Source organism: Hylobates moloch, unplaced genomic scaffold, assembly GCF_009828535.3.
Source record: "Hylobates moloch isolate HMO894 unplaced genomic scaffold, HMol_V3 SCAFFOLD_22, whole genome shotgun sequence".
In the NCBI taxonomy this organism is placed as follows: domain Eukaryota; kingdom Metazoa; phylum Chordata; class Mammalia; order Primates; family Hylobatidae; genus Hylobates; species Hylobates moloch.
Genome location: NW_026652297.1, coordinates 837,384 through 864,373, shown reverse-complemented (window position 1 = coordinate 864,373; position 26,990 = coordinate 837,384). Strand labels below are relative to the sequence as shown.

At 46.4% G+C, this 26,990-nt stretch overlaps 2 protein-coding genes across 5 annotated transcripts in view; one reads left to right on the top strand and one right to left on the bottom strand.

Moving 5' to 3' along the window:
* The first annotated feature begins 1,241 nt into the window (after positions 1-1,241).
* Positions 1,242-6,511, top strand: DAZAP2 (DAZ associated protein 2). 2 transcript variants are annotated; one of them, XM_032144393.2, is made up of 4 exons: positions 1,242-1,405; positions 2,821-2,939; positions 3,349-3,517; positions 5,052-6,511. In XM_032144393.2, the coding sequence occupies exons 1-4, from the start codon at positions 1,393-1,395 to the stop codon at positions 5,372-5,374; spliced, it is 624 nt and encodes a 207-aa protein (XP_032000284.1). In that variant the 5' UTR covers positions 1,242-1,392; the 3' UTR covers positions 5,375-6,511. The 2 variants fall into 2 exon arrangements, with proteins under 2 accessions (XP_032000284.1, XP_032000283.1); XM_032144392.2 differs by having other exon boundaries at positions 3,349-3,594.
* Positions 6,512-6,959: 448 nt separating this feature from the next.
* SMAGP (small cell adhesion glycoprotein) overlaps positions 6,960-26,990 on the bottom strand; it is a 23,452-nt gene continuing 3,421 nt past the window's right edge. For 2 of the 3 annotated variants that reach the window (XM_058433757.1, XM_058433758.1), the window contains exons 3-4: positions 9,439-9,519; positions 7,826-8,797 (exon numbers count right to left, since the gene is read on the bottom strand). In XM_058433757.1, the coding sequence (XP_058289740.1) occupies positions 8,619-8,797; positions 9,439-9,519 (260 nt within the window). In that variant the 3' untranslated portion in view covers positions 7,826-8,618. Of the gene's footprint in view, positions 8,798-9,438; positions 9,520-26,990 lie in introns of all 3 variants that reach the window. The other variant, XM_032144395.2, reaches the window with a different exon arrangement.

The window sequence follows — 26,990 nt, the reverse complement described above, 5'->3', positions numbered from 1 at the left end:
ACACAGCGAAACCCCATCTCTGTATTAAAAAATGAATAGCACGTGCCTGTAATCCCAGCTAGTCGGGAGGCTGAGGCAGGTGAATCGCTTAGAACCCTGGAGGCGGAGGTTGCAGTGAGCCGAGATCGCGCCACTGCACTCCAGCCTGGCGACAGAGCAAGCCTCTGTCTCAATAAATAAATAAATAAATAAATAAATAAATAAATAAATAAATAAATAAATAAAAATAAGGCTCGGCGCGGTGGCTCACGCCTGTAATCCCAGCACCTTGGGAGGCCGAGGCAGGTGGATCACCTGAGGTCAGGAGTTTGAGACCAGCCTGGCCAACATGGTGAAACCCCGTCTCTACTAAAAAATACAAAATTTGCCGGGCGTGGTGGCGGGCGCCTGTAATTCCAGCTATTCGGAAGGCTGAGGCAGGAGAATTGCTTGAACCCGGGAGGCGGAGGTTGCAGTGAACTGAGATCATGCCACTGCACCCTAGCCTGGGCAAGAGAGGAAGACACCGTCTCAAAAAAAAAAAAAGAAAAAAGAAAAGAAAAGAAAGGAAAACACTTAATCGCTGCCCTAAAGGATGCCATCTTTGCCCTGAAGGATAATTAAGTTAGAAAGAAAAGCCATGCATAGAGAAAAATAGAGGTACCATACAGGTCACCTGCAACAGGTGCTAAAAATGGGCAGGGCCACAAGCACTCCATGGGTAGTGCAGGTATGTCAGTTTCAGCGCCAGGTGTTGCCTACGGCACGGAAAACATAACTCCCTCCTGTACGTGAGAAAGGCAACGACTGTCCTGGAGCAGACAGGGCGGCGAAGATTCCAGTGCAGGTCTCATTCAGGAAAGGATACGTGTGAGCTGGGGTGGCAAAATAAATTTTAACAGAGCTGAAGCTTAAGTTGGGCTTGGTGGGGAGGGACGCATGATAAACTAAGGTGTGGGGAGCCGATTTCAGGCAGTGCGACACATTTGCAGAAATCTAAGCCCCTCGTGGAAGGTTGCCAAGGTGAGGTGACCTTGAGTGGATGCTTGTAGGTGGAAAAAGGTTCCGGGGAATGCTTGCATCGTTCTGCCGCCGAGCGTCCCACAGAGAAAAGATCCTATTTCCAGACAATACCTGCGTTTGTTTTTTCTCCAGCTGAGGGTCACCGGTAGGGGGTGGAGGACAGGAACGAGCAGGGGGTGGGGCCAAGGCGAGTGGGCGGGACCGCGCGGACCCTCCCGCGGCCGACTGGAGGCCCCGAGCAGGGGCGGAGCTTCCGGCGGCAGCGCCACTCGGGCGTCGGGTGACGCCAGGCGGACGGACCATCACGTGACACGGAAGTAGCCCCGAACAGGAAGAGGACGAAAAAAATAACCGTCCGCGACGCCGAGACGAACCGGACCCGCAGCCACCATGAACAGCAAAGGCAAGGACCGAGGGTGGCAGAGGCCGTCGGGGGGGAGTACTGCTGGCCCAGAGTGAGCGGATCCGGAGCCCAGGGTCACCAAACGCCAGGTTTGGGGTGGGCTGCGCCATGCTCCTTGGCCGGCTGCAGTCCAGGGCGCTGCGCCTGACGCCTTCGTCATACTCAAATTACGGCAGCTTGCTGCCTCCAGGCCCTTTCCTCCGTAAACTCTGTGGCGCAGTTTGGAGCTGCGGGCTCGGGTGGTGGGGGGGCTTGACATGATGGGCAGGCGCAGGAGCAAATAGAGCGCTAGCGCAGGCATTCGCGTAGGCCAATGGAGAGCCGGCGGAGGCGGGGCGCCGCGCTGCGGAACCCCCGGCAGGGCCGAACTTAACTAGTGAATTGCTGGAGTTGGTTCCTGGGCCGGGGCTTGTGAGGTCTCTTCTCCTTCCCTTCGCACCCCCTCGCCCTTCGCTGACGGGATCAGAACTTCTCCCTCTTTGTGGTTGTGCCAGTGTGTCTGTCGGAACGTGATTCCCATAACCCAGGAATAGGTTGAGGGGGTAAAAAAGGAATAGAAAGAAAAAAAAAAAAAGGCCGGGCGAGGTTCCTCACGCCTGTAATCCAGCACTTTGGGAGGCCGAGGCGGGCGGATCACCTGAGGTCAAGAGTTCGAGACCAGCCTGGCCAACGTGGTGAAACCCCGTTTCTATTAAAAAATGCAAAAATTAGCTGGGCGTGGTGGCGGGCGCCTGTAATCCCAGCTACTCGGTAGGCTGGGGTAGGAGAATTGCTTGAACCCAGGAGACGGAGGCTGCAGTGAGCCGAGATCGCGCCACTGCACTCCAACCTGGGTAAAAGAGCGAGACTCCGTCTCAGAACAAAAAAAAAAAACCAAACCTGATCCCCCGCTTTTCCAGTGAGGATATTCCTCACCCCTCAGCCCTGCACCCTTTTCCTGGTCTCACGGTTCCCTTCCATCATTCACACCCTTTGTTTGAAAGTCGACCTTGAATAGTAATCTGTAAGGAAAATCAGAACTACTGTTACCCACGAAGTCTGGGCTGGTTGTAGACAGGCTGTGGAGACTACCTGGAGCAGAGGCACCCTTGGTAAGCCAGAACAGCAGCAGGCCAGAACCCCAGACCTGTCCTGCATTTCGGAGGGAACTTGGGCCCAGCTAGACTTAACCCCTTACTTTGGTATGTTAGTAGGAGCAGTGAGCAGTGCCTCTCCTGTCCCGTCAGAATCCAGCACCTTCCATTTTAAGGGTGCAAAGACAATGCATATTTTCTTAGTTCCAGAAATCAGGCCCTCTGGAGCAGGCTATTTGCAAATCCCCTGCTGCTTGCTCCCACTAAGTTAGCTACCCGATATGACCTGCCTCATTTTGGTAGCTCTGTGTAGTAGGCAACCTGCATTTTTTTGTCTTTCAGGTCAATATCCAACACAGCCAACCTACCCTGTGCAGCCTCCTGGGAATCCCGTATACCCTCAGACCTTGCATCTTCCTCAGGCTCCACCCTATACTGATGCTCCACCTGCCTACTCAGAGGTGCTTCCAGTTTGCCAGATTTGAACTAGCCGAGAATACTCTTAGAGTGGTCCTTTAGTCCTTAGCTAAGTCTGACTTCACATATTTACTCTTCACAAATGCTCACATGAATAATCTAAAACACTATATAATCTGGCAATTTTTGTCGGAGTTGAAAGTGCATTATTTGATGATTTTGTGTTACTTGGCACAGGCTGAGGTGCAGAAGATGAATTTGCGTTCTGTGAGCCCAACATTAGCTATAGCAGGAAGTGATCCAGGAGAATATTGAAGGCCTGTGGAAAAGCAACTTGTATAATCTTACAAAAAGTATATCCTGCACAAGGAGAATCAAGAATTAGCTCATTAAAGAGATCTCAAATAGGAATGTCCTAAAGTAACATTTTGCCCTCTCTTCTGCCTCTCCTAGCTCTATCGTCCGAGCTTTGTGCACCCAGGGGCTGCCACAGTCCCCACCATGTCAGCCGCATTTCCTGGAGCCTCTCTGTATCTTCCCATGCCCCAGTCTGTAGCTGTTGGGCCTTTAGGTTCCACAATCCCCATGGCTTATTATCCAGTCGGTCCCATCTATCCACCTGGCTCCACAGTGCTGGTGGAAGGAGGGTATGATGCAGGTGCCAGATTTGGAGCTGGGGCTACTGCTGGCAACATTCCTGTGAGTATGACCTCATCAGAAAAATCTCAGCCCTTGTGTATTTTAACTTTCTGAAATGACTTCATATTCATTCTCTTAGCATTTCTGGATGATAGTTGCCAGTGTTGGTGCAACTACTGACATCCAGTACTCAGGCAGAAAGTGTTGGAGGGGGCAGAACTGTGGCAAGTGAGTAGCATCTCACCGGGGGCTGAGTTAACCAGATTCTTTTGTTTTCATGCCCATCGAGTCCTGCTTGCTGCTTTTCCAGTTCATTGTGGTACATACACTGAACTGGTTGGTCTAGTAATGCTCCTTATTCATTCCATAAGCATTTACTCAGTATTTGCCATCAGCCTGGTGTTGCACTAGGAACCCTGATAATTAAAAAAGTAGAATGTATAATCCCTAGTAAGTAGCTTTTAGAAAGGTACTAACAATTTTAGCTATGATTTTTTCCTACTTAATTCCCCAGTGCGTGGGATTTAGAGTCCAAATGACTACTCAGTAACTACATGCTAGAGATGAAGTGAATATGTGTCATTAGCGAGCCTTCAGTTATCCAGTAGTTCATTCGAACACTATGTAAGGGCCAAGCATGGTGGCTCACCTGAGGTCAGGAGTTCGAGACCAGGCTGGCCAACATGGTGAAACCCCGACTCTACTATAAATACAAAAATTAGCCAGGCATGGTGGCGGGCGCCTGTAATCCCAGCTACTTGGGAGGATGAGGCAAGAGAATGGCTTGAACCCAGGAGGTGGAGGTTGCAGTGAGCCGAGATCACGCCACTGCATTCCAGCCTGGGTAACAGAGCCAGACTCTGTCTCAAAAAAAAAAAGAAAGAAAAAAAAGTAGCTGGGCGTGGTGGCGGGCACCTGTAATCCCAGCTACTTGGGAGGCTAAGACAGGAGAATCACTTGAACCTGGGAGGCGGAGGTTGCAGTGAGCCGAGATCCCACCATTGCACTCCAGCCTGGGCGACAAGAGCAAGACTCTGTCTCAAAACAGAGGTTGCAGTGAGCTGAGATTGTGCCACTGCACTCCAACCTGGAGACAGAGCAAGACTCTGTCTCAAAAAAAAAAAAAAAAAATTAAAAATTAAAAACCATGTAGGGACCGTGTAGGATTCATACATGGACTGGCACCCTGTCCCTGTCTTGGGAATGTGAGGTAGGACAGAGGTTCCGCACCCTCAAAATGACTGTCGGTCTGGCCTGTTCATGTTCAGAAGGTGGCCATAGGCTTCGTCTTAGAGCTGGAAGCCTTTGAATGAGTGGTAGGCTCCCTTTCCTGTTCGTATCTTTGGGTTCACATAAAGTATAGACCTACTTTAGAACTCAAATTGATGGCAGAACTAGCTCCTTAAAATGCAGCTGGTTAGCACATTGCCTCATCCTAACAGGCCTCTGCTTCCCCTGTGTCCCCTTCGCTTATATTAGCTGCTCTGTGCCCATTCTATCATGTCCTTTCCTTTCAGCCTCCACCTCCTGGATGCCCTCCCAATGCTGCTCAGCTTGCAGTCATGCAGGGAGCCAACGTCCTCGTAACTCAGCGGAAGGGGAGCTTCTTCATGGGTGGTTCAGATGGTGGCTACACCATCTGGTGAGGAACCAAGGCCACCTCTGTGCCGGGAAAGACACCACATACCTTCAGCACTTCTCACAATGTAACTGCTTTAGTCATATTAACCTGAAGTTGCAGTTTAGACACATGTTGTTGGGGTGTCTTTCTGGTGCCCAAACTTTCAGGCACTTTTCAAATTTAATAAGGAACCATGTAATGGTAGCAGTACCTCCCTAAAGCATTTTGAGGTAGGGGAGGTATCCATTCATAAAATGAATGTGGGTGAAGCCGCCCTAAGGATTTTCCTTTAATTTCTCTGGAGTAATACTGTACCATACTGGTCTTTGCTTTTAGTAATAAAACATCAAATTAGGTTTGGAGGGAACTTTGATCTTCCTAAGAATTAAAGTTGCCAAATTATTCTGATTGGTCTTTAATCTCCTTTAAGTCTTTGATTTATATTACTTGTTATAAATGGAACGCATTAGTTGTCTGCCTTTTCCTTTCCATCCCTTGCCCCACCCATCCCATCTCCAACCCTAGTCTTCATTTCCTCCCGCCAGTCTCCATTGAATCAATGGTGCAGGACAGAAAGCCAGTCAGACTAATTTCCTTCTTTCCTCGCACTTCTCCCCACTCGTCATCTTTTAACTAGTATTTCACAAGGATCCTCTGAAACCCTCTCTGTGCCCCAAGCACAGATCCCATTACTTCTGCTTTCGTATCTCCTCAGGCAAAAGTGGAGGGTGCCTTATGGGCCCTCCTCATAGGTTGTCTCTGCATACACGAACCTAACCCAAATTTGCTTTGGTGCCAGAAAAACTGAGCTATGTTTGAACAAAGATATCGTGCAAACTGTACTGTGAACAACAGTTGGTTTAAAATATGAGGGGCAAGGAGGAGGATGAATTTCAAAAGCTTGATTGATGTGTTTAGAGCTAAATTAAGAGGAGTTTTCAGATCAAAAATTGGTTACCGTTTTTTGTCAGAGTGTCTGATACAGCCACTCATTCGGCTCCCCAGAATTCCTAGACTGGGTTAATAGGGTCATATTGTGAATGTCTCACTACAAAATAACTTGAGTCCACTGAAATCTCATTAGGGTTTAAGAATATTTCAGGGATCCTTAATGTTTTGATTTTTGTTTTCTGAAATTGGATTTTACTTTATTTTATCTTATAATTTCAGTTCATCTAAATTGTGTGTTCTGTACATGTGATGTTTGACTGTACCATTGACTGTTATGGAAGTTCAGCGTTGTATGTCTCTCTCTACACTGTGGTGCACTTAACTTGTGGAATTTTTATACTAAAAATGTAGAATAAAGACTATTTTGAAGATTTGAATAAAGTGATGAAGTTGCATTACACCTCACTGCAAGGATTCTTTACTTAGCTTGTTTTTAGATTTCTTCTATATATATTTTATTTATATCCCATCTAGAATTCAGCTAGGTGCTGCTGCTGCTCTGTTTCCTTTGATGACGCTTTGAATAAAGGCAGGAGTACAAGCCTAAGACTTGATCATTTTCATGAATTCCATTCCAGATGTTCAACTTTTCATCATTTTACTCCAACCTCTTACAAATTTTGGAATTTAGGACCTAAACTTAGAAATGAGGGAACTATTGATGCCCCTAACTTGCGCTAAAGTTTGGCTTGAAGAAAAGGTTCTGGTATAGCAATTTGTGTACGTTGAGGATGACCTTTAGTTTCTCCAATGTTCTATGTGGAGAAATACTGAAAACTCATAGAATCTAGGTTGCCAAGATAGATAGATTCCTCAGCTCTTTTATTTATTTATTTTTTGAGACAGGGTCTCCCTCTGTCTCCTAGGCTGGAGTGCAGTGGCAGTCTCGGCTCACTGCAACCTCCACCTCCTGGGTTCAAGTGATTCTCCTGTCTCAGCCTCCTGAGTAGCTAGGATTACAGGCACCTGCTACAACACCGGGTCCATTTCTGTATTTTTAGTAGAGACGGCTTCACTGCGTTGGCCAGGCTGGTCTCAAACTCCTGACCTCAAGTGATCTGCCTGCCTCGGCCTCCCAAAGTATTGGGATAACAGGCAGTGAGTCACTGCACCCGGCCAGATTCCTCAGCTCTTGATCTTAACTTGGTTGGGTTTGAGCTTGGACAACAGAGGCAATACCTTAAGACTTCAAAGGAGATCTAGCTTAATTCCAAAGTGAACAATATCTGACGAGCTAATAATTTATACCAAAATGTGCCTTTTAAACACAACTCATCTTGAGACTAAAATCCAAGAAGCTTCTTGGCTTGATTCTGAGGATACACTAGGAAAGGTGGTAGGTTGATTTTTCCCGGTTCCTTCTGTATATACGTAGAAGGGATTCTGGGAAATTCTGGCCCTTGCCAGGATGGAGGCTTGAAACAACTCATCTCCCATGGTACTTTTTTTTTTTTTTTTTGAGACAGAGTCTTGCTCTGTCGCCCAGGCTGGAGTGCAGTGGCGCAATCTCAGCTCACCGCAAGCTCTGCCTCCTGGGTTAGCCTCCGAGCAGTGGGATACAGGGGCCCACCACCAGCCTGGCAATTTTTTTGGGTTTCACCGTGTTAGCCAGGATGGTCTCCATCTCCTGACCTTGTGATCCACCTGCCTCGGCCTCCCAAAGTGCTGGGATTACAGGCGTGAGCCACCACGCCCGGCCCTCCCAGGGTGTGTTTCTAATGATGTTCCCCTGGAACAAGTTTTCCTGCACCATCTTTGTCTCAAATCCCTGAGATAGTTCTGCAAACTTCTAGAACTTTCCTAGGGTTCTTATTGCTTGGAAGAGAACCTACGTAAAGGCATTAAATAGGGAAAAGAAAATGTCAAAAATGTTTAAGCAAAAATAAGCCAAAATGTAGTTACTTCTTACACATGAGAATCTGATTTCTGTAGCAATGAAAATTTTTAATCTGGATAAAAATCACGTAAGCATGAGGTTGTTGGGGAACACAGAAAGGAAGGGCTCAGATTAGGGGATGCAGCACATCTATCAGGAGGTAAGATCTCCAGAGTCTCCTACCCCTCCTGGCCTGGCCTTTTACTGTGGTATCCGGCCTCTGGGAAGACCCTGTATGGACAGTTCTCCACTGGGGCTATCACTAGGTGACCAGGTAGGGGACAGAGTAGAGCAGCCAATGACCCTAACTCAAAATCTTTTCTCTCCCTTCAACCTGTGAAAAAAGATGACTGGGCACATACTCAGATGTCCCCTGGCATAGCCACATCTTGTTGGCCAGTCACAAACACCGGCTCTAATAAGAGGGCCTGGTTAAAGATACCACAAACAGCGTTCTCCATGTCCCTGGTCCCTGGAGTCAGTGATGTCGGCATTTGGGACTGTGACCTGGCTGGAGCTTGGATTTGCCCACATCTATCAATGCTTCTCCCTGGCTTCAGAGAAAACTTTCCCGTCATAAGCAGTCAACGTGTTAGCGCTGGAGCCAGGAATAAGCTCCTTGGGGCCTGGGAATCATTAGATGAAATATTCCTCCTTCTCGCTGCCCTTGGCCAAGTCACTTTCCATCTGGACGATGGCACTGGGCTCGCCTTCTGTAGGTTCATAGGTGACGTAGCTGCCTTTGTTCTTGTACAGGTAGAAGAAGATCAAGACCACGACCGAGAGCAGGGTGAGGAAGACAACGGTGATAACAACTTGGAAAGGAGAGGGAAAAATGTAGAGATGTTTCAGGATTGAGGATGTCTCCGTAATTCCTGGAGTCATCTGATTTAGTCACTGTTTTCATAAAGATCCTCTTGTTTTCATTAACTAGTGTCCACTTCCATCCAAACCCGTTTCCCCCACCAACCCCAATTCCCACGGCACATAATACCCGGAGTCTCCTGGTGCTTAAGCTAAGGACACATGCTTTTGATTTCTGACAAAGTGAACTCCCTCCCAAACCAGTTCCCGATTCTTATAGAAACGGGAAGGAGGGAACAGGAAATGGCTTATCCTAACAGGAAGTGGTTTCTCTGATCCTCCCCCTCTTCCTCAGCCACTCAACCAACCACATATATCCTCATCCCTACCCACGTACTCAAGTGTTACGTCCGTATGCGTATCTATTTGCGGCCACCTCCCAACCTGTCATTTACTGGTAGTGCTTCTGACAGAAGCCTCTGAGTCTTTTATAGCTGCGTGTGTGTGTGTGTGTGTGTGTGTGTGTGTGTGTGTGTGTAATAATACAACTTACATGCCAGAGTGAGCCCATTAATGGATTTGGTCAGGCTTTCTCTGGAGAGAGATGCCCTTGATCCAGAAGGTCCCTTGGAGTTGGCTCAGAGTCTATTACCTGCAATGAGTGCTGTGCTGGCTCCATCTTCTGGGGACAGGGCCTCAGTGGGCCGTAAAATTGGGGTGGTCACCAGTTCTTCTAGAAAATGTAGAAAAGTGGAAAAGGAAATGGGGTGAATTCTTTTGTTTGAAAGCATGTTTGGCCTTCAAATTTCACCACCCCATCTTCTTCCCTATTCAAAAGTTTATCATTTAACTCCTATAGTAAATCCAAATAGAAAATCCTGGAGAATAGAGAAGAAAATAAACCACCACCCAAAGACAATATGTTGATGGATTTCTCCCTGCATAATACGGTGGTTAAGAGTAGGGGCTATAGAGCCTGACGGACTGGGTTTCAAATATGAACTCTGTCCTTTACTAGCTGTGTGACCTTGGGAAAATTACCTAACCTCTATCTGCAAAATGGAGGTAAGAGTACCTACTTTAAAAGGTTGTTGTGACATTTAATAAGTCACTCAGTAAGGATAAGCCATTATTAGGAATGCATATTTTTACATAAGTGAGATAAAATGAGATGTACGTGTATATATTTACATTATATAGCATGTGCATTTTCTTGCAGCATTCTTACAAACTCTTTGTAAACATTATTATAACATAATGAATGTTATGTGCTCCTCTCCTATTAAAAACTCTTTTCTACACTTCCAGGATAGGCCCTGCAATTTGAAAGGTTATGAAACAGGCCTCCCCTCTACCCTAAAATAGATCCTGCACCCCCTCCTGCTACGGGTTTATTTATCCTTCAGAGCATGAAAGTCCCACCCTAAAGGCATTACTCAAGGACAGAACATGACAAAATGAGTGGTCTCCAGAAGTCCCTTTTAAGTGTTTACACAGGAAGTCAGGAAGCCCTTCCATTATTTCCTATTAGCATTTTAATGTAGAGGTTACTGCAGGATAGAGGTCTCCCGGGGAAAACCGGCTGGCTGATCCTGGCATCACCCACAGGAGGCACCCCGACCTGACTGGCATCCCATAAATAGCAACACTCACCCACTGCCTCCTCTTTGCTAGGCCCTGTGCTAGATGAAAGGTCGAGCAAAACAGACACAGGCCAGCTTCCCGGGGCTCACCCTCCACTGCACCCTACAGCTTGCACTGTGAGAAGCTGCTGTAAGTGCACTTAGGAAAGCATGTGGCCGAGGGACCTGATCTAGTCTTCCAGCCAGGAGCGACCCCCCAAGGGAGGAAAATCTGATCTGGGAGCTGAAGCAGGGGTAAGAAGAGTTTACCGGGTAACAGGGATGGGGCACATACTAGGCAGAGAGAAGAGTCTGGATCAAAGCTCTGAGACTGGGGGACTGAAAGGCCAGCGTGGCCGGAGTGTGGTGTGAGCATGACTCCTGTCCAGTGCCTGACACGTTCAGGTTTCCATCCACAGCAAGTGAAATGAGGGTATCAGTGGTGGTCTAGTGGGCCTGTGCTAAGATGGGCCAAGTGTTGAGGGGTCTTTCCACGCGGACCCAGGGGAGCCTGATGAGCCATCCTCGTCCCGCAATACAGAAAGCAGAGGCAGGCTGTCCAGAGCGCTTCCCCTCCCAAGGCCAGGCCAAACCTTTCTCCACTGGTCCCCACTCTTTGTCTTGGAATGGTAGTACCCTCAACCACTCTGTGGCCTTGGGCAAATGGTTACTGTGGTGTTATATATATATATATACACACACACACATATATATACATATATACACACACACACACATTCTAAGTTTTCATCCACAGTTCCTGGATCCTAATTCCCACAGGGTGTTTTATTTATATATATATGTATACATACACACACACGCACACACACACACACACACACACACACTCTAAGTTTTCATCCACAGTTCCTGGCTCCTAATTCCCACAGGGTGTTTTAGTTATATATATATATGGATACACACACACACACACACACACATTCTAAGTTTTCATCCACAGTTCCTGGCTAATTCCCACAGGGTGTTTTATTTATATATATATGTATACACACACACACACACACACACACACACACACACACACTCTAAGTTTTCATCCACAGTTCCTGGCTCCTAATTCCCACAGGGTGTTTTATTTTTATATATATGTATACACACACACACACACACACACACTCTCTAAGTTTTCATCCACAGTTCCTGGCTCCTAATTCCCACAGGGTGTTTTATTTATATATATATGTATACACACACACACACACACACACACACACACACACACACTCACACACTCTAAGTTTTCATCCACAGTTCCTGGCTCCTAATTCCCACAGCCCGTTAGTCTTGTGTTATGATGTGGGTGTGTCAGACCCGCAGGAGCAGGCGTCAGGAAACAGCATCTCTCTGGCCTTCTCCTGCCCTTCCCTTCACCTGGCCAAGGCAGGACTCTAATCTTCGCCTGCCTTTCCGATAGTGGGTCATAAGATCCTCATTCCAGAGGGAGAATTTGGGAAGGGAATGCTGACATCATGAAGCTTCCATTAAAAACCCGAGAGGACTGACCTCACAAAGCTTCCGCATAGCGAACATGGCTGGACTTGGTGGCTCATGCCTGAATCCCAGCCCATTGGGAGACCAAGGTGGGAGGATTGCTTGAGGCCGGGAGTTTGAGACCAGCCTGAGCAACACGGTAAGATTCTATCTACAAAAAAAAAATGTAAAAATTAGCCAGGTGTGGTAGTATGTGCCTGTAGTCCCAGATACTCATGAGGCTGAAGTGGGAAGATTGCGTGAGCCCAGGGGGTTAAGCCTGCAATGAGCCAGCACTGCATTACTGAATTGTTGGGCAACAGAGTAGTGAGACCCTGTCTCAAAAAAATAAATTAATTAAAGGGAGAGTTGCTCTGGGTTTGAATCCTGCCTAAGCGTATTACCAGGTGACCTTGAGGAAGTTACTAAACCTCTCTGAACCTGGTTGTTGTTGTTGTTGCTGTTGTTTTTGAGACAAGGATCTCACTATGTTGCTCAGGCTGGAGTGCAATGGTGCAATCTTGGCTCACTGCAGCCTCAACCTCCTGACCTCAAGCAATCTTCCTGCCTTGGCCTCCCAAAATGCTGGGATTACAAGCGTGTGCCACCACGCCTGGCAGTACCTCAGTTTCTTGATTTGTGAAATGGGAGTGTGGCGTACAGCTTCTAAGATGGCTCACAATGATTCCTGCCTCCTGGTATTGACATCCTTCAGCATGCCTCTCCTCTGGTATATGGGTTGAACCTGGTGACTTGCTTTTAACAGATGATGGCAAAAATGATGGCATGTAACTTCTGAGATTAGGTGATACAACACTGTTACTCCCATCAAAGGGAAGCCCTGAAGTTTATCTACCTGGTCATGACTTCACACCTTTCACCATGCACTTTCCTCCCCAAATCGCCCAGGGCTGCAATCCATTTTCCTACCATGGATCTAGAGTTCTATACAGTTGTTCCTAGTTTTGCTTTCTTTAAACGTTTTGAGAATTTAGGATGTACAAAGCATTGAGAAGATTAATTATGTCAGAAGCTTGAAGATGAGTAATTTCTGTTCAATCATCCACAGTAACTTACTTTGTACATTAGGCTTAGTGTGGTAGCTCACACCTGTAATCCCAACACTATGGGAGGCGGAGGCAGGAGGATTGCTTGAGGCCAGGAGTTTGAGACTAATCTGGACAATACAGCGAGACACCATCTCTATTTATTTTTTAAAAATAATATATGGAGGAGGCTGGGTGCAGTGGCTCACGCCTATAATCCCAGCACCTTGGGAGGCCAAGGCAGGGGGATCACTTGAGCCCAGGAGTTGGGGACCAGCCTGGGGAACATAGCTAGACTCCCATCTCTACAAAAAAAAAAAAAAAAAAGTTAGCCAGACATGGTGGCACACACCCGTAGTCCCAGCTACTTGGGAAACTGAGGTGAGAGGATCACTGGAGCCCAGGAGGTCCAGGCTGCAGTGAGCTGTGATTGTGCCACTGTACTCTAGCCTGGGTGACAGACTGAGATCCTGTCTCAGGGAAAAAAAAAAGGGATAAAGGTGGGAGGAAACCAGATGATCACAATTAAATATAGACAGTTGTGCTACAAAGTGCTTCTTTAACATGAACTGGCTCACTGGTGATAGGTAACTTAAGGGAATGATGTCAGTGTAATGCAGAAGTCATGTTGGTTTATATGCGACTTCTTTATTTTTAGTTTATTTTCAGTTATCTATTCTTTAATTTTTTAAAATTGAACAGCCCCTAGAACCAAAAGAGGTACAGAGGACTCCCCACCCTCTTTAGCTTTAATGTTTAACATGATCAGAAGCAAGCTTTCTCATAACTGGAGAATATTTTAGCCATACAGGAAGACCTTAAGAAAAAAAACTCTACAGAATGCCTTGCTGGGATGCAGCTATTGGTCGGTTTCCACTTATATGAAGCCATCTGGTGAAGCAGAAAGTGCAGATGAAGAAAGGTGCAAAGAAATTTACCTCAATATTTAAACGATGGCAAGAAGGCAGACTCTACATCAGATTTTTTTTTTTTTTTTTTGAGACAGAGTCTCGCTTTGTCACCCAGGCTGGAGTGCAGTGGCACGATCTTGGCTCACTGCAGCCTCTGTCTCCCAGGTTCTAGCGATTCTCCTGCCACAGCCTCCCAAGTAGCTGGGACTACAGGCACGTGCCACCATGCCCGGCTAATTTTTTGTATTTTTTAGTAGAGACGGGGTTTCACCATATTAGCCAGGATGGTCTCAATCTCCTGACCTCGTGATCCACTCGCCTCGGCCTCCCAAAGTGCTGGGATTACAGGTGTGAGCCGCTGTTCCTGGCCTATTATTATTATTTTTGAGGCCAAGTCTCACTGTGTCGCCCAGGCTGGAATGCAGTGGCTTGATCTTGGCTCACTGCAACCTCCGCCCCCTGGGTTCAAGCAATTCTCCTGCCTCAGCCTCCCAAGTAGCTGGAATTACGGGCGTGTGCCACCACACCCGGCTAATTTTTATATTTTTTAGTAGAGACAGTTTTGCCATGTTGGCCAGGCTGGTCTCAGACTCCTAACCTCAGGTGATCTGCCTTCCTCAGCCTCCCAAAGTGCTGGGATTACAGGCGTGAGCCACGGCGCCCCCGCCCCGCCCCCCGAAGGACAATTTAAAAAGCATTATATTTGGAACAAGAACAAAGAAAAAGCTAGGCCTGTTTGGGCCTGAGGGGTCAGGTTGGAGGTAACGGAGAAAGCAGAATTCCCTCAGGCCTTTTCACCTCTGTCTCCTATCAAAGAGAATCATTTTTTTGCACTAAGGTGCAGTGGAGCCTTTGGGGACATGGGGGAAGTGAGCTCAAGAGAAGCAAAGAAACCCAGCAAGCACCAGACTAATCTAAAAGGGACCAGATATGACAGCCAAGGGCACTGCAAGAACTTGTAAATGGGATTTCTGTTGGTGACATAGGAGCTTCTGAGAAAGAGAAAGGGGTCGGGAACCTGAAGGGGCCATGGAAGGAAGGTGGAGTCCGTAAAGCAATGGTGAGCTTGATGTGATTCCCAGCAAAGTTCTAGAACACATTATTATGGCCTGTTTGGGGGGCTTTGAACTTGAAACAGCAAGCATTAGAAGTCAGAATGGGACTACTGAGAGCAAGCTGGGTCAGATAAGCTGCACGGCCTTCTTAGACTGAGATTCCAGGCTCCTAGATAGGGAAATTAAACAGTTAGTTCAACGAGAATTTACTGAGTGTGTACTTTGTGCCAGGCTCTGGGCTCCTATCAGTGAACAACACAGGCAAAAACTCTTACCTTTAGCGTTCCTGCCAAGATTAAACAGAATTACCCAGCAATCGGATTGCTGGCTGGGTATGGTCCCGCAATCCCACTTCTAGGTATATACCCGAAAGAAATGAATGGACTTCAACTGATACTTGTATATCATGTTCGTAGGAGCATTATGCAATAGCTAAATAAAAGGTGAAACAACCCAAATGTCCAACAATAGATAAACAGATAAACAAAATGTGGTATATACATATCCTTAAAGAGGAAGGAAATTCTAAAAAAAAAAAAAAAAAAAAAAGGGAAGGAATTCAGACATATACTATGACACGGATGAACCCTGAGCACATGACACTAAGTGAAATGAGCCAGGCACAAAAGGACAAACACTCCAGCCTGACCAACACGGTGAAACCCCATCTCTACTAAAAATACAAAAATTAGCCGGATGTGGTGGCAGGTGCCTGTAACCCTAGCTACTTGGGAGGCCAAGGCAGAAGAATCACTTGAACCCCGGAGGTGGAGGTTGCAGTGAGCCAAGATCATGCCACTGCACACTCCAGCCCAGGCAACAGAGCGAGACTCTGTCTAAAAAAAAAAAAAAGGACAAACATTGTATGATTCGTTATATGATGTGCTTAGAGCAATCAAATTCATAGAGACAGAAAGTACTACAGGAGATTGTAAGGGGCTGGAGAAGGGGAAAATGGGGAGTTAATGTTTAATGAGTGTACAGTTTTAGTTTGGGAGGATGAAAAAGTTCTGGAGATGCATAGTGGTGTTGGTGAAGGTATAACAACATGAATGTACTTAATACTGCTGGACTGCACACTTGAAAACGGTTAAAATGGTCAATTTTATGTTATGTATAATTTTACCACAATAAAAAAACCCTCTCTTTATATAAGTTACATTTTTAGAGGGGGAAGACAGACAATAAATAAAATAAGGCCGGGCACGGTGGCTCACGCCTGTAATCCCAGCACTTCGAGAGGCCGAGGCGGACGGATCAATGAGGTCAGGAGTTTGGGACCAGCCTGACCAACATGGCGAAACCCCGTCTCTACTAAAAATACAAAAATTAGCTGGGTGTGGTGGCGCACGCCTGTAGTCCCAGCTACTCAGGAGGCTGAGGCAGGAGAATCACTTGAACCCAGGAGGCGGAGGCTGCAGTGAGCCGAGATCGTACCACTGCACTCCAGCCTGGGTGACAGAGAGAGACTCCACCTAAAAAAAAAAGTATAAATAAATAAAGATATGCTATATTAGATGTTAATTAGCGCTATGTAGAAAAATAAGCAGAAAAGAGGATGGAAAGCTGGGATGTGGTTGGAGCTGTGGTTTTAGAGAAGGTTGTCAGGCGAAGCTTTACTGATGAGGTGACTTGAGTGAAGACGTAAAGAAGGTGAGGGAGGCAGCCATGCAAAGAGCTGATTGAGGAACATTCCAGGCAGAGGGGACAGCGAGTTCACGGGAGGGCTGTCCACAGCACTGAAAAACACCCTGGGGCCAGGCATGCTTGGCCTGTTAAATGCACAGTATGGAGGCCCCTGAGTGGGAGTAACGGGGAGAGGAGCAGCAGAGAAGGTCAAGGAGGCCTGTACAACACAGGCCTTGGAGGCCGAGGTAAGGGCTTTTTCAGTGAGTAAGGTGGGAAGCTTTTACAGGTTTTTGGGCAGAGACTGATCAGATTTTTATTTTATTATTTATTCACTTATTTTTGAGACAGGGCCTCAGTCTGTCCTCCAGGCTGGAGATCATGGCTCACTGCAGCCTCCACCTCCCGGGCTCAAGCGATCCTCCTGCCTCAGCCTCTGGAGTAGCTGGGACTACAAGTGTGCACCAACACGCCTGGCTAGTTTTGTTATTTTTTGGAGAGACGGGGTCTTGCTATGTTGCCCAGGCTGGTCTCAAAACTCCTGGGCTCAAATGGTTCTCCCGCCTTGGCCTCCCAAAGTGTTGGGATTACAGGCATGTGCCACTGTGCCTGGCCTAGGTTTGTGTTTTAAAGCAATGCTTCTCAAACTTTGTTGTGCATAACAATCTCCTACAGATCTCGTTAAAATGCAGATTCTGATTCAGGAGGTCTGGGGTGGGGCCTGATTTCCAAAGACCACACTTGTGAAACCCTGAGACCACCATGTTGAGAGGAACCCCAATCCTGCCTGCTGGAGGATGAGAGGCCATACGGAGGAAAACCAAGCACCCCAGGCTCAGCTGACTGCCAGACATGTGAGGGAGACCATTTTGGCCCTTCTAGTCTAGCAGACCTTCCAGCAGCAATACATGATTGAAACAGGGATTGATTTGAAAGGATCCCTCTGACTACAGTATGGACAATAGGCTGTGGGAAGGTGGGACACGTGTAGAAGCAGGTTGTACCCTGCACAAGTACACAGTTGCATCTGCCAAAGGGTGTGCCTTTTTCTTTTTCTTTCTTTTTTTTTGAGACAGGGTCTTGCTCTGTTGTCCAGGCTGGAATACAGTGGCGTGATCTCGGCTTATTGCAGCCTCCGCCTCCCGGGTTCAAGCAATTTTCCTGCCTCAGACTCCCAAGTAGCTGGGATTACAGGCGTGCACCACCATGCCTGGCTAATTTTGTATTTTTAGTAGAGACGGGGTTTCACCATGTTGGCCAGGCTGGTCTTGAACTCCTAACCTCAAGTGATCTGCCCACCTTGGCCTTCCAAAGTGCTGGCATTATAGGTGTGAGCTACCGTGCCCAGCCCCTTTTTCTAATTTCCACGACAGCATTGATTGCTTTTGCAGCAGCTCAGTGAGAAAGTGGTGAGATTCTGAATATAACCTGAAGCAAAGACGGACAGGATTGGATGTGGGGTGGAGTCAACGATGAAGGCATGGAGTTACGTCAGAGGGGGAAGCCTGCAGGAGGAACAAATTTGGAAGAAACATGATTGCTTACTAGATATCAAAGTTCAGATGTCAAGATTAGAATTTGGAGGCCAGGTGCGGTGGCTCACGCCTGTAATCTTAGCACTTTGGGAGGCTGAGGCCAGAGGATCACTTGACCTCAGGAATTCAAGAGCAGCCTGGGCAACATAGTGAGACCTCAGCTCTATTTAAAAAACACAAACAAACAAAACCTCCCCCCACCCTCCAAAATATATATATATGTATACATATGGTACTGGAGGTTGAAAAGTCATTAGATATTTAAGACCATAGACTGGGTGAGATCACCCAGGAGTAAGTGCAGATAAAGAGAATCCAAGACTGAGCCCAAGGAGACTGGGGAGTAGCAGCCAAACAGCTTTGGCCACGCAGAGATCACAAATGACCTTTACAAGAGAAGTTTTGGTGAAGTGCTGGATACAAACCCGTAATTTAGGGTGGGTTCAAGGAAGAAATGGAAGGAGAGGAACTGAAGGCAGAATATAAATAAACGCTCACACAAAATTTCTCTGTAGCGGTGAGTAGAGAAAGGCTGTGACTGGAGGGGAAAGGAGTTCAAATTTGTTTGTTTTTCTGATGGGAGAAATGCCAGCATGTTTGCATCCAGATAAGAATGACTCAGATGAGAGGGACAATTGATGCACAAGAGTCCTTGAAGTGATGAGATCTAGAGCACAGGGGGGCTGGCTGCAGACAGCAGCAGAGACAGTGCCATTGGAATAGGAGGAAAAGCAGAGTATACGGGCACAAATGCAGGCGGCAGGTTGATGGTGGGGGTGGGAGCCTTTGGCAGTTCTCTTCTGATAACTTTAATTTGCTCAAGAAAATAGGATCTTAACTGGGCCCAGTGGGTTGTGCCTATAATCCCAGCACTTTGAGAGGCCAAGTTGGGAGAATTGTTTGGGGCCAGGGCCAGGAGTTCAAGACAAGCCTGGGCAACATAGTGAGACCTTTATATAAATTTTTTTTTTTTTTTTTTTTTTTTTTTGAGACAGTCTTGCTCTGTTCACCCAGGCTGGAGTGCAGTGGTGCCATCTTGGGTCACTGTAACCTCCTCCTCCCAGGTTATAATGATTCTCTTGCCTTAGCCTCCCAAGTACCTGGGATTACAGGTATCCACCACCACACCTGGCTAATTTTTGCATTTTTAGTAGAGATGGGGTTTCACTCTGTTGGCCAGGCTAGTCTCAAACTCCTGACCTCAGGTGATCTGCCTGTCTTGGCCTCTCAAAGTGCTGGGATTACAGGTGTGAGCCACTGTGCCCAGCCTACCCATTCTAAAGTAAGATCTTAACTGGACCCAGTGGTTTGCACCTATAATCCCAGCACTTTGAGAGGCCAATGTGGGAGGATCGCTTGAGGTCAGGAGTTTGAGATCAGGCTGAGAGCAACATAGTGAGACCTCCATCTCTACAAAAAAAACAAAAATAAAAAAAGAAGCAATAGCCAGGCATGGTGGCACATGCCTGTAGATCCAGCAATTTGGAAGGCTGAGGTGGGAGGATTCCTTGAGCCCAGGAGTTCAAGGCTGCAGTGAGCTATGATTGTGCCATAGCACTCCAGCCTAGGTAACAGACCCTGTCTCTCAAAAAATAAATTAATTAATAATTACAAAATAGGATGTAAGATAATCAGTTGAGAGTGAGGGTAGGAGGGGCTTAAGGAGAACTGAAGGTGCTGCAAGAGTAGGTAGCATCAGAAAACATACAACAACATTATTTATAGGCCGGGCACAGTGGTGCATGCCTGTAATCCCAGCATTTTGGGAGGCTGAGGGCAGGTGGATCACCTGACGTGATGGAGGTTGGTAGTTTGAGACCAGCCTGGCCAACATGGTGAAACCCCATCTCTACTAAAAAGAAAAATTAGCTGGGCATGGTGGTGGGCACCTGTAATCCCAGCTACTTGGGAGGCTGAGGCAGGAGAATCACTTGAACCTGGGAGGCATAGGTTGCAGTGAGCCTAGATCGCACCATTGCACTCTAGCCTGGGCAACAGGAATGAGACTCCATCTCAAAAAAAAAAAAAAGAAAAAAAGAGAAAAGATTATTTAATATCCTTGTGGACAAGGTAGAGAAATCCAGCCTGGCTATAAGGCCTAAGTGAGGCAGTAATGGGTTGTTAAGGGATGAAGTGATGCCAGTCTAGACAGAGACTCTTTCACTGTGGTTTCACCTTAGTCCTTTTTGAATTGATATTGTTATGTCAAACCATGCAAGGGCCAAAATTAGGCGTTTATGTAATTCAAAATAAAAATATTAAATCATAAAGCAAGTATAAGAAAGTCCAAGGCTGGGTGCAGTGGCTCATGCCTGTAATCCCAAAAATTTGGGAGGCTGAGGCAGGAGGACTGCTTGAGCCCAGGAGTTCAAAGCCAGCCTGGGCAACATGGGGAGACCCTGTCTCTACCAAAAAAAAAAAAAAAAATAGCTGATAGTTGAACCCTGAGGAGGATTCTAGAGGATCACTTGAGTCTGAGAGGTTGAGGCTGCGGTGAGCCATGTTTGCGTCACTGCATGCCAGCCTGGCTGACAGAGTAAGACCCTGTCTCAAAAAATATATATTGAACTTCAAATTCTTTGCAAGATATATGCCTATATATTTTTGGTCTTATGCTTTATTGGTGCCTTCTACAAAGGCTGAGCTGAATGCCCTTGGGGTAAATGCAGATCCTGCAGACCCAGGGAAGATTCGACAATTTTAAAATTTTTGTACAGATGGAGTCTTACTGTGTTGCCTATGCTGGTTTTGAACTCCTGGGCTCAAGCGATCCTCCTGCCTGAACAACACAAAGTGCTGGGATTACAGGTGTGAGCCACTGCGCCCAGCCCTGACAAATTTGTTAAAGGCTTCAAAGCTAGAGGGGCAACTAGTAAACTGATAAACACAGACACATTTCAAATGACTGAAGAAACGCACCAAACTGAACAAGATGAGAATTTAACACACTCCTTGCTCTTAGGTTCAGGAAGCCAACTACTCACAAAGAATGGGGAAGCTATGGCTTAGCAACATCATATATAAAGTACTTATGGGGGGGGGGTCCCTAAAAAAACCACTGACACTGGAAGGATATACTCCAAAACAAAAGCAGGAGTTACAGACAGGTTGTGGAATTCCCAGTGATTTTAATTTTCTTCTTTTTTTCTTAGAGACAGGGTCTTGTTCTGTCACTCAGGCTGGAATGCGGTGATGCAATCATAGATCACTGCAACCTTGAACTCCGGGGCTCAGGCAATCCTCCCACCTCAGCCTCCTGAGCAGCTGGGATTGCAGGTGTGTGCCACCATGCCTGGCTAATTTTTAAAGTTTTTTGTAGAGAGGGAGTCTTGCTATGTTGCCCAGGCTGGTCTTGAACTCCTGGCCTCAAGGGATCCTGCCACCTTGGCCTCCCAAAGTGCTTGGATTACAGGTGTGTGCCTGAATTTTATGTCGTTTTATATGCTTTCCTTTGTATTCTGGATTTCTCACAATGATAAAGAATTACTTTCATAATCATAAAAAATTAAAAATTGCTGTTATTTTAGGCACCAGCAATATAAATATGGTCTAATAATGGAGGCCATAGTACTGCTCTACTTTGTGCCACTCCTGGACTGCTGAGTTCATCTGGGTGTCATGCTTTCTTTTTTTTTTTTTTTTGAGACAGATCTCTGCTCACTGCAGATCTTGGCTCACTGCAACCTCCGCCTCCCGGGTTCAAGCGATTCTCCTGCCTTAACCTCCCAAGTAGCTGGGAGTTACAGGCGTGCACCACCACGCCTGGCTAATTTTTTTTTTTTTTTTGAGATGGAGTCTCGCTCTGTCACCTGGGCTGGAGTGCAGTGGCTCAATCTTGGCTCACTGCAACCTCCACCTCCCAGGTTCAAGCGATTCTCCCGCCTCAGCCTCCCAAGTAGCTGGGATTACAGGCACCCGCCACTATGCCCAGCTAATTTTTTGTATTTTTAGTAAACACAGGGTTTCACCATGTTGGCCAGGCTGGTCTCGAACTCCTGACACCTTGTGATTTGCCCACCTCGGCCTCCCAAAGTGCTGGGATTACAGGCGTGAGCCACCACACCCGGCCTGGGTGTCACAATTTTGAGGTGAGCAGGCAAACCATGTCAGACAAGGAAAGCTTGCAAGAGAAAGCCCAGAGAAAAAAAACTTAAAAGGGAGCCTAGAACTTGAATTCTGTCTTCTAATATGCCAAGGCATGACCTGTACAAGAGAACTAACAGCAGAAACTGGGAAAGACAGATGTCTCCCCAACAGAAGGAAGAGCAACACTGGACAAAAGCTATGTAGCATCTTGGAGAGAGAATTCCAGGACAGAATGGCTAGTTGAACTAGCTGAGCATCAGAACCCCTCTCAGCCTTAATTTCTGAATTTTTATAAATGGAAAGTGTTCTATTAGGATTCTCATTAAAATCAAATTTTATAATAAAAAATCCAGATACTTAGAATGTCTATCTGGAGAGGAATGATGAAATAAATTACAGGCCATCCATTGTGGAAACAGTTGCTAAAAAGAATATGAGATCTACAATATTACTGGGACAGGATACATGGTTAGATGAAAAAAGCAAACTGCCAGGTGGTGTATGTAGTAGGACTGCATCTTTGCTAAAAAAAAAAAAAAAAAAAAAAAAAAAAGTAAATTGGCAGGGTGCAGTGGCTCACACCCATAATTCCAGAACTTTGGGAGGCTGAGGTGGGAGGATTGCTTGAGGCCAGAAGTTTGAGTCCAGCCTGGGCAACATAGCGAGACCCCTATCTCTCTGTATATTTTTTTTAAGTAACTTAAAAAATCCCTATAAATATGCATATATATGTTTGTACATAGAAAAGGTCTAGAAAGCTATTCTCTGAGGGGCATGTATTACCTTTCAAATAAAAGAACATGCTTGGCAAGGTGGCTTACACCTATAATCCCAGCAATTTAGGAGGCTGAGGCCAGAGGATCACTTCAGTCCAGGAGTTCAAGACCAGCCTGGGCAACATGGCAAAACCCTGTCTCTACAAAAAACACAAAAATTAACTGGGCATGGTGGCATGCACCTGTGGTCCCAGCTACTGGGAGGCTGAGGTGGGAGGATCACCTGAGTCTGGGAAGGTCAAGGCTGCAGTGAGCTGTGATTGAGCCACACTGCACTACAGCCTGGGTGAAACTGAGGCCCTGTCTCAAAAAAAGAAAAAAGGACAAACAACAACAAAATAAACTAAGCTCAGGAAAGCTGGCATAAAAGGAGGAAATGGTTTATAGCTTTTCCCCCATTCTCTCCCGTTTCTACCCCATTTTTTTGTCCAAACAAAGGAATAATTATTAAATAGCACTACAGTCTTTCCAAACCTTCCCTGCTCAGGTTCATAAGATTGAAGGCCCCACCCAAGTCCTAACCAATAGCAAATGACCTTCAAGATCTATTCTGTTCACTCACTCTTTTTTTTGTTAACCCAGATACTGGCTGGCTTCTTTGTGGTCCTTGTTCCCAGGCTGAGCTAAATCTCTTATCACTGAGGCATCAGATCTTTTGCCACCCGAGTCTGCCAGCCTACTTATTTGCTCTAGACCTGCCCAACAAAGGGCGGCTCCCCGAGTTCTTTCCATGGGAAGCCACCCTGGAACTCGGCCCCCTTTCTTCTGCCTTCTCTTTCATGTGCACCAGCCAGGTGGGTGGAGTGAGCCCTTGGGAGCAGTACACCATGACAGAAAGAACACAGGCTTGCAGTAAATCAGACTTGGCACAAAATCCTGCCTCTGCCATTACTAGATGCGTGACCTTGGGAAATTTTTTTAATCTTTGAAAATTTAACGGTGGCTTATGCCTGTAATCCGAGCACTTTGGGAGGTTGGGGTGAGTGAATCACTTGAGATCAGGAGTTCGAGACCAGTCTGGCCAACATGGTGAAACACTGTCTCTACTAAAAATACAAAAATTAGCTGGGCATAGTGGTGGGCGCCTATAGTCCCAGCTACTCGGGAGGCTGAGGCAGGAAAATTGCTTGAACCCGGGAGGCGGAGGTTGCAGTGAGCCGAGATTGCGCCATTGCACTCCAGCATGGGTGACAAGTGGGAAACTCCATCTCAAAAAAAAAAAAAAAAATTCCTTAACTTCCCTGAACTTCAGTTTTTCCTTCTGTAAAATGAGACTAAAACCTGTTTCATTGGGTTGTGGTGAGGAATAAGTGCAATGAAAAATGCTGCTTTGGGAGGCTGAGATGGGAGGATCACTTGAGGCCAGGAGTTTGAGACCAGCCTGGGCAACAAAGTTAAGACCTTATTTCTACAAAAAATTATTTTTAAAATAAAATAAAGAAAAATGCTAAGTGTCTAATACAGGGTGAGGACAACCTACGCGGTAGTTGGTGTGATCATTTGGGGGCAAGAGATGAGCTTTACCTGGCAGGGTGGGCAAAGCCCACAAGGCACAGTTCCACTCTGCCCTACTTCCAATAGGGCTGACTTATGCACTAGGCACAACAGGCACAGTGCCCTGGGCCCACAATGCTTCGAAAGGCCCATGAAAATGTTTTAAATGGGCCGGGCGCGGTGGCTCACGCTTGTAATCCCAGCACTTTGGGAGGCCGAGGCGGGCGGATCACGAGGTCAGGAGATCGAGACCACGGTGAAACCCCGTCTCTAGTAAAAACACAAAAAATTAGCCGGGCATGGTGGCGAGCGCCTGTAGTCCCAGCTACTCAGAGAGGCTGAGGCAGGAGAATGGTGTGAACCCGGGAGGCGGAGCTTGCAGTGAGCCGAGATCGCGCCACTGCACTCCAGCCTGGGCGACAGAGTGAGACTCCGTCTCAAAAAAAAAAAAAAAAGAAAAGAAAATGTTTTAAATGATTTTCATTTCTTTTATAATTAGAAGGAAAAGAAACAAAATTTTAGGTCAAAGAAATATTAAGGTTGTTATACCATTCAATTACCAATTATAAATATTAATTATATCATCATATTCTTCCTTACACTGATACAGTTGTAAAATATGATTTTTAATATTTTTTTAAGTGAAGGAGGAGCCCACGAAGACAGAAGTGCCCAGGGCTCAGGAAAGTCATCATATGGCCCTTCCTTTCAAGGCTCCTGGAGCCCATCTCCTCTGGGAAGTCTTTATAGACTGTGAGGGAGGAGCAGGTGGGAAGGCGGGGGAAGAGAAATGCAAGACAGGGGTGGAAAAGAAGAGCTGACCCTTAGCGATCCCATCATTTAAAGTACAAGCTTTCTTCCTATCTGTGATTTCTATTCTTTTGTCTATTGCTGTCTCTGAACTTACATTTGCTTGGACCCAGTGGACCAGGAGACTGTCCTAAAACACTACTTCACTCATGTCACTCGCTGGATCAAGAATGCAGCCAGGTGACGGGGCTTGCACCTATAATCTCAACAACTCGGGGCAGAGGAAGGAGCATGGCTTCAGGCCAGGAGAGTTGCCTGAGCAACATAGCAAGACCCTATCTCTACAAAAAATTTTAAAATTAGCTGGGCGTGATGGTGCATGCCTGCAGTCCCAGCTGCTCAGGAGTCTGAGGTGGGAGGATCCCTCAAGCCCAGATGTTTGGGTCTGTAGTGAGCTAGGACTGTGCCACTGCACTCCAGCCTGGGCAACAGAGTAAGATCCCATCTCTTAAAAAAAAAAAAAAAGGCCAGGCACAGTGGCTCATGCCTGTAATCCTAGCACTTTGGGAGGCCAAGGCAAGTGGACTGCCTGAGCTCAGGAGTTTGAGACCAGCCTGGGCAACAAGGTGAAACCCCGTCTCTACTAAAATACAAAAAATTAGCCAGGCGTGGCAGCGTGCGCCTGTAATCCCAGCTACTCCGGAGGTTGAGGCAGGAGAATTGCTTGAACCCAGGAGGTGGAGGTTGCAGTGAGCCGAGATGGCGACACTGCACTCCAGCCTGGGTGACAGGGCAAGACTGCGTCTCCAAAAAAAAAAAAAAAAAAAAAGAGAGAGAGAGGGCTGACTCAACAATCAATTTTTTAAAAAAAGTTTTTTAAAGGATATAAATATACAACTGAACAAGAACAAAACAACTCAACTAAAAAATGGGACAAGACTTGAATAGACATTTCTCCAAAGATATACAAATGGTCAATAAGTACATGAAAAGATGCTCCACGTTGGCCGGGCGTGGTGGCTCATGCCTGTAATCCTAGCACTTTGGGAGGCCGAGGTGGGTGGATCATGAGGTCAGGAGTTCGAGACCAGCCTGGCCAACATGGTGAAACCCCGTCTCTACTAAAAAATACAAAAATTAGCTGGGCACGGGAGGCTGAGGCAGGAGAATCGCTTCAACCCAGGAGGCAGAGTCTGCAGTGAGCTGAGATCGTGCCACTGCACTCCAGCCTGGGGGACAGAGCGAGACTCCGTCTCAAAAAAAAAAAAAAAAAAAAAATGAAAAGATGCTCCACGTCACCATCACTAGGGAAATGCCAATCAAAACCACAATGAGACACCACTTCACACACAATATGATGACTACTATTAACAGAAAGTAGCAAGTGTTGGCAAGGTTGTAGAGAAACTGAAACCTTTATGCATTGCTGGTAGGAATATAAAATGGTGCAGCCGCTGTGCAAACCTATATGGTGGATCCTCAAAAAAATTAAACACAGAATTACCACATGATATAGCAATTCCACTTCTGAGCATACATCCCAAACAACTGAAAGCAGGGTCTCAAGAAGATATTTGTATACCCATGTTTATGGCAGCATCAGTCACAATAGCCAAAAGGTGTAAGCAACTCGACTGTCCATCATAGATGAATGGATAAACAAAATGTAATATACACATACAACAATATTATTCAGCCTTGAGAAGGTAGGAAATTGTGACATGCTACAATATGGATGAAACTTGAGAATATTATGCTAAGCGAAGTTAGCCAGACACAAAAAGACTATTGTACGATTCTATTTACATGAAG

Bases quoted from the DNA above. Each gene is read 5' to 3' on its own strand.
- DAZAP2 (XM_032144393.2), top strand. The intron at 2,940-3,348 runs GTGCTTCCAGTT...TGCCTCTCCTAG, and splicing joins CTCCACCTGCCTACTCAGAG to CTCTATCGTCCGAGCTTTGT. The intron at 3,518-5,051 runs GCTCCACAGTGC...CTTTCCTTTCAG, and splicing joins CGGTCCCATCTATCCACCTG to CCTCCACCTCCTGGATGCCC.